The sequence below is a fragment of the Mercenaria mercenaria genome, chromosome 18 (assembly GCF_021730395.1).
Source record: "Mercenaria mercenaria strain notata chromosome 18, MADL_Memer_1, whole genome shotgun sequence".
Lineage (NCBI taxonomy): Eukaryota > Metazoa > Mollusca > Bivalvia > Venerida > Veneridae > Mercenaria > Mercenaria mercenaria.
This window is the reverse complement of record NC_069378.1, coordinates 42,628,284-42,635,436: the sequence shown is the minus strand read 5'-3', so window position 1 is coordinate 42,635,436 and position 7,153 is coordinate 42,628,284. Positions and strand designations below refer to the sequence as shown.

The 7,153-nt window shown below is 33.6% G+C and overlaps 1 protein-coding gene across 1 annotated transcript; it reads right to left on the bottom strand.

Annotated features, from left to right (window-relative positions):
- Window positions 1-3,541: 3,541 nt before the first annotated feature.
- LOC123538636 (uncharacterized) lies at window positions 3,542-5,266 on the bottom strand. Its single transcript, XM_045322866.2, has 3 exons — window positions 5,032-5,266; window positions 4,182-4,241; window positions 3,542-3,957 (listed from the first exon to the last, which is right to left on the bottom strand). The coding sequence occupies exons 1-3, from the start codon at window positions 5,218-5,220 to the stop codon at window positions 3,877-3,879; spliced, it is 330 nt and encodes a 109-aa protein (XP_045178801.2). The 5' UTR covers window positions 5,221-5,266; the 3' UTR covers window positions 3,542-3,876.
- Between the last annotated feature and the right edge of the window lie 1,887 nt (window positions 5,267-7,153).

The following is a 7,153-nucleotide window of genomic DNA, read 5'->3' as shown; positions in this document are numbered from 1 at the left end:
TCGTAATATCGTATATTGGTGGTAATTCATTTTTATGCTCTCCGGAAGGGGGAGCATTTATTCGCCGTCTTGTCCGTTCGTCTGTCTGTCCGTTCGTCACACTTCTTTTCCGGAGGATAATTTAAAAAGTAACTGAGATACCAAGTTGTAATTATACAATAATATTACACTGACAGGAAATTCATTGACAAGGAACCAAAACTCTTAGTGGTCCAATTTTTTAATTATCCCCCCTTTAAAGCCTTGTTCAGGGCAAAGCTCGAACACTATATAAGGTATTGACTTGATAATAGTGAGAGGGAATGCAGTGACAAGGAACCATACCTCTAGATGGTCCTATTTTGGAATTATGTCCCTTTTATAAATTTTGAACGGGGTATAACTCGAATACTATGCAAGATAGTGACTTTACACTTTTCATATGGAAAGAGGTCAGTAAGAGAAAGCGACAAGGGACCATAACTCTAAGTGGTCACATTTTTTAATTATCACCCTTTTTTAAACCTTGTCCGGGCAATATTAAAGAACCACAACTCGTGCAGACCCATCTTTAAATTATCTCCCGCAATTATTGTTAATGTTTGCCAAAACATGCCTCCTATCCTGAAAACGCTTGGATGGATTTATTCACGTTACAAATCCAATCATTTTAATTTAAAAAGTATAGTTTCTTTCTTGATGTTGTATATATTTGCTTCAAGTATCATGTCTACTGCTTTATTCTGCAATGAATTTTTGTTTCCAAATAAGATACATGTTCTCATTTTTTATATTTCCACCTAACAGGTACATTTCTCCTGAACACAACCTCCTTAATTGAAGCCCCTTATGCTATAGTAATTTTGGGGAGCATCCATCGGCCTTACACACCGCTTTATTATTATTTTGCATTCGATTTGTTACAAACGGCTCGGAAAGATAAATAGCGTAATGTATAAATGCGAAATTCATAGAGCGAGGGTATGGATATTGTATTTGATTGCTTCTGTTTCTTTATCTCAAACATTCAATCGGGTTGATGCTTATCTTGGGATAAGATGTGTCCTAAGAAAAGACTTATTCGATAGACCCTTTTTTAGAATAGTGACGTGGTATTTGTTATTTTTCGAATTGTAAATGCGATTATTTAAGAAATAATATATCTCAGTTTGTGATTTGTCGTTGAATAAAATCATTGTTTGGAGTTCAGATGCGGAGGAATTATATCACGAGGACGTAGCCCGAGTGATATAATAATACGCATCTGAACGAGAAACAACGATTTTTTTCGAGAGCAAATCACTAAATGCGATGTATCATTCCGATTCTAACACGTTACCAGGGATTTTTAAGTACATCCTTGACGATATCTATCAAATATTTGCCTGTTTTCTGCTGGTTTCTTTTCCAGCGCGCCGCTATGCCTTTTAACGCAATGACGCCATATAAATAGACCATGCTCCCATGTTCGCCATTCATTTAATTTAGGCAAAGGCGAGCAACTATTCATATTTCATTCTTTGTTGAATAAATGATCTCATCCAGTGGATAAAACAATGTATTTGTCAGCTTCTTCTTGTATACTGCCATTATTGTCCTTCACACACCTACTTATCGTATCATAACAACAATAGATACTTAATCTCACTGACATTCATTATGAAGATTTGGTCTGTATGTTCCGTGGACAACCGCTCCGTTTTTGTTCGTATATATACCACGCCCTGCCAGCATGCAAAGGGAAATCGTTCTTTTATTATTTAGCGTTGATAGATCCTCTTATTTCGAGTTCTTTTCGGTCGTATATGCATTAAATATTTTCTGACAAACGACCGATTGTTGGGACCTGGATAAAAACATTATGACAAACGACCTATTAGTATTTGGATGTAAATTGTATGACAAATGATCGCAAAATGGCATGTGGATATTAACTTTCGGACAAACGGCAGGGTATAAACTTTGCTATATGGTCAGCATCTTATACCAACTTTGAACAACAGATTGTGTTGAAATGATACTTTAACAAAACTATAGTGTACTGGAGATTAGTGATGGGCCGACAATCGGCGACAATCGGATTATCGTCGGCGTGGCATTCATGATCGCGATCGCCGACTTCACTTTTCTATGACCGATTAATTACTTGCCACCCTAAATGGATAATTAAGTTGTTTCTGACCCTTTTCTTTCTGGTATTTACGGTTCTTTGGGGCAATTACGCCAAGGGAAACTACTCTTCTGCATAAAATGGCTTCCTCCAACGTCTCGAAAGATCTCGAGGTCATCTATGATCACCCAGATTTTGGAAGATATATGTCTTTTACAAAATTAAGCCGGGAAAACCATCATCCCAAACTCTGGACATTAGTATGGCAGTATGCATAGCATGCCGTAAGACTTACGCAAGCAAAAGTATTTTCAATTTTTAATGTTGTGGGATTGAAAACATTCCAGTCGTTACTAAGAATTAATAAATCGTTAGTACTTTTTTTGCTCCAAAATTTTTAATTTAATGACACAATATCACTGGATTAATACTGTCTGTCTGCACCCTGGTGAAATTAAGACGAGTACCTGATTTGAAGTTTACTATCTTCACAAATATTTTACTTTAATGCTGTTAACCATGTTAACTTACTCGTGTTAATGAAGGGATACAACAAAAATAGGGCATTTAATCTCTGTGTGGTTCATTTGTTAAGTAATGATATAAAACATACACTGTGAAGTGAACTTATAGATATGCAACTAAAATAACCGATTATCCGATTATATCCGATTAATCGAATCGGTTGGCTTGTCCGATTATGCCGATTAATTTGATGGCTTGTACTTTGTTGATTTTCGTTGCGTCGTTGTCTCATTTCTTTGACCATGCTAGAACAACAGAAAGACAGTTTCCGTTTTGTTTCTTTGCTTTTGTCTTATCCAAACAGCTTTGCAAAACCTGCAGGGCGACAGAAAGAGAAGACGATATTTCTACGCACGCCAATAATGGCGGCATAAAAGTGGCGTCAGATTGGCGTAGATTGAAAAAAGACACAGTGTCACAGAAAATATCGTTCTATATAATCTTAGGCTGCTTTAACGATATTTTTAGTTTACTGTTCAGTTTTTGTGTCACTCTTTTTCTCCCGCATCAACGAATGAAAAAAATTAAAACAAAAGTCATGTTTGTCGCTCATAATATTTGGTTTGTCTTTATGTCGTTTTAGTCGCTCCCACAACAACAACATATCGATATTTCCTATTTCCGTCATCGCATTATGTTGTCCCGCCACAACGACATAATGGCGCTGTTTGCGACGAATGTATAAGGCTTTTTTTCATTTTGTTGGGCCGCATCAGGTCTACACGTTGGCTGGTTGACAGACAAAACAGTAGATACTGGCATATATTTATTTGCAGAGATTTCTCTTCTTATCATTCCAATTTGATGCTGTTGGATGAAACTGTATTGTGAAAAGAAAGGTTTTGATTTGCAATTTGATTTCGAACATGGCTGAAGAACTCTTGTCTAATATAACGGGATTGATGGGATTCATAAAAAAACTCTGTGCCAAATGTGCATACATGTATGCCTTAGAAATGTATTATTTCATAATAAAAATGCATTATCAGCATAGTGTAAAATTATGTGAACTTGCCTATGCCATTTATGACAAATCTTCTTCTGTTCAGAACTTTGATATGAAATTAGTTTCAGACTAGCTACAAGTAAATTCGTAAACGTTACAATTCTGAAAATTTATTATGATTAATCAGTTTACAAATGTTGCTTTTCAACTATGATTTCAGAAATATGTTTTAAAATTCCTTTTTCAATTTTATTGTCATCAGTTAATTTCCCTGTCGTGTTGACATAAAAATGTACATATGTTTAGCATATCCTCCCTATGCAAGAGGGCCACAACTTGCATTGATAATCTTTTCACCTTCACGTGACGACAGATATTTACCCTGACATTCTTGAAGCTGAAAACAAAACGAACAAATATATAGTGAAATAGTGACGAGCATCCCTGAGATAAGCTTCTAAAGTCTACCGTGCCATAATTGCCGGTAGAAAACTTATCGAACTGATGTATTACCTTAAGTTTTACGATGATATTAAAATGGTTTCTTTATTCTCAGTAAAGACTGTAATAAAATAGAATATTTTGTAAACTGAAATACTAATTAGAAGTATGTATATTTACCTTCCCTTCTACACATTCTGCTATAAAGAATACCCAATAGAAGGTTGTGTCTATGTCTGTCTGTAATATGAACATCAAAAGTATTAAAATGCATGAAATTAAGATATGCGTAATAAGCAGGAATCCTTCCTCAAGGATAATCATTTATGAATATGACAGGGCGAAAGATACAAAATTAAATGGTTTTCTGTATTTTACGAATCATCCTTTTAAACAAGCTATGCATTCTAAACAACGATGTTTAGAATTGACAGAGACAATTACATATACATTATACTGTTTTAGCATTAGAAAAATCTAATTTAACAAAATGATATGGTATTTAGCAGTTCCTGAAAATGTGAAATACACACTGTGACACGATAGAAAGGAATAAAATCAAAACAAACAAATATGTCGCATTATTATATTTTTTCCATTAAATTATCGAAAATTTAAAGTGAAATATATCTGGCATTTTCACAGTGAATATCAAATACATATTTTTACTGGTAAGAAACTATAAAATTGGCAATAGTCAAAATATGATGTAAAAAAATTGTTTGTTCCCTATATAAGATAAAAATATCTTTCACTCATGAACACCGTATCTAACATTTTCACTTGTGGCTATGGCTTTCGTGGAAAATATTGCATCTGGAGTTCACTCGTGAAAGATATTTCTATTTTAAACCGAATCAAACAAATATCCTCTATGCTTAATGCATGTATTAGGATTTTTAGAGCAAGCATTTCACGTGGTAGACAACCAATTTATCATTTAAATCCCTTCTTTTATTTTTATATTATTAGTTACTTTTTCTTATTACCTAAATTCTTTCTTATATATATATTTTCTGTTATTACTTACATTTATATTTTCGTATGCTTTCAACATGCTTTTGTATTTAACACCAAGATGGTCCGCTGTCCTGGACGCAGCCCATATTGCCGACTTTGCAAGTACACTTATTTCCCTCCACCCTTCCGTTGGCTTGCTGGAAACACTTGAAACCAATAGAAATAGAATACAAACGTTTAATTTGATCAACTGCATCATCTTCTGTAATGGTTTAGAACGTAAATCCAACTAAAATGTTTACGCAATTGCATTAGCTTTATATGAACCTTTGATTTACGACGCTGTCATATTTATAATTATAAGGCGTGTACGGCAATACATTCAGCTAGAATTAATTATCATATATTAGAAGAAAAGACCGATCTGTTACTGCAAACCAGAAAAAAACGCTTTCCAAAACGCAGTTTTATGCCTTTCATTAAATAATAAATTTGAAGTTTATAAGAGAGAGTGGAAACAAATTAAATGTTTAATCAGCATTTGTTCATAGTAATTATGGCGCAACAATGAATTAATTCAAGCGATCTTGGTGTGTGTATATTAATATTACCATACCAAAAGCATACTTCCTCCAATGAGTATTCCATTGTTCAGAAAACAGAGGGTCCAGGTTCATATGCAATTAGCAATCAGTTTGGTTAGTGTTTTGTACTGAGTTAAATAAATTTGTCTTTTTTCATGTTAATATTATTATGCATTAAGACAATTCACTGAGAAGAACAATCATTATCAGAAATAAAAATTCTTTGTAGTAGATAAGGCTGTTCTGTTAATTATTCATATTACATAACTAGATGGTTGCATATTTTCACTGAGTTGAAAATTTCCAATGTTTCAATGACATAATAAGCTCAATGTTGTATTGATCATTAAGCAGTCAAAGAACAAAGAAAAACAACACATATTAACTGTTAGGAAAATGTAAATTCAGTTTTTCTATTTTAATTATATTCTTCCTCACGTATTTTAAGTGTATTCCCTTTTGCTTAACCATCACGAAACGAATAAGACCACAGTCAGCAGCTTTTTCAATGCTTTGTGTTCATACTTGTTTATTGTTATCAAATAGATCTCTATAGAAAACAAATTACGCAAGGAATACAAGCTCTGTTGGCCTACAACTTTGAAATATTACTGTACATTTTGTCTCACCCGATTGACCCTTCGGTATAAGACGTCCTATGATCCATAAAATTCAAATATATTGATCAACACCTTTCGTATATTGACAGCTTATTGACTTCTTTCATCTTTTATATATATTTAACCAACTGAAAGCTTTTCTTTCTGCCACGTGACCAGTATTATAGTGTGTGATTTAAAATGTATTCTCGTTTTTTTTTGAGATATATATATAGCAATGTCCAAACTTACAGTTCAGAATTGCCATATTTTTCTTGTATTGGACTTAAGTCCAACATATCTATATATTTTTCGTATTAGACGGGACAACTCTTTCGATTCCTTAATACAAGGAGTTGATATGGAATACTTCCCTTGTATAACGCATTTCGTCTACAGACTTAAGTAAAATTAAAACCTTTGATAACTTTCTTATTTCTTGGCGGCGCATATAAGAGTGAGCTCTCGGTTTCTGAGTAGAACAATTCCTATCCGATGATCATGGTTTCTGCTAGAACATTGGTGATACGTTGTTCTCATTTTTTTAGTTAAAGCATGATAACGCACACATCTTACATTAGCATAAATATCATGAGAGAAGAATATATATTAAGAAATGTTTTCATTCGTCATTTAAAAATGTGTGAATATTTAGTTTTGATTTTGAGGCTGGCGAACTCGTTTGCCAAACTATTATTACCACAATCGAAAGTCACAAAGATCAGCCAACTGTTGAGACTTACAACATAAAATCATGCCGTGCCAATTCAAACAGTTCTGTCATGTATATCAGTTTCACCGTGGATTTGTTTTCAGATTGTTAAACTCACCTGTTTCAACAAAAACCATTATTTCAACCATCTTATAATCGTGTTCTCTTTTAAAGAAAACATATTGAAAAGTAAAAACAGACGTTTATAAAGTCGTCGCTAATTACATATTCAAACTTACTACGTGTTTCTTTATTAGGCTGGTCACTCCTTGTTCATTCACTTTTGTATATGCATGG

What these genes read in the sequence shown, in the direction of transcription:
- LOC123538636 (XM_045322866.2), bottom strand. Translation starts at nt 5,220, where the DNA reads ATGATGCAGTTGATCAAATTAAACGTTTGTATTCTATTTCTATTGGTT. An exon ending in AAGCATACGAAAATATAAAT is followed by an intron (nt 4,242 to 5,031) that starts GTAAGTAATAAC and finishes TTCATATTACAG; the next exon opens with ACAGACATAGACACAACCTT. An exon ending in CAGAATGTGTAGAAGGGAAG is followed by an intron (nt 3,958 to 4,181) that starts GTAAATATACAT and finishes TTTTGTTTTCAG; the next exon opens with CTTCAAGAATGTCAGGGTAA.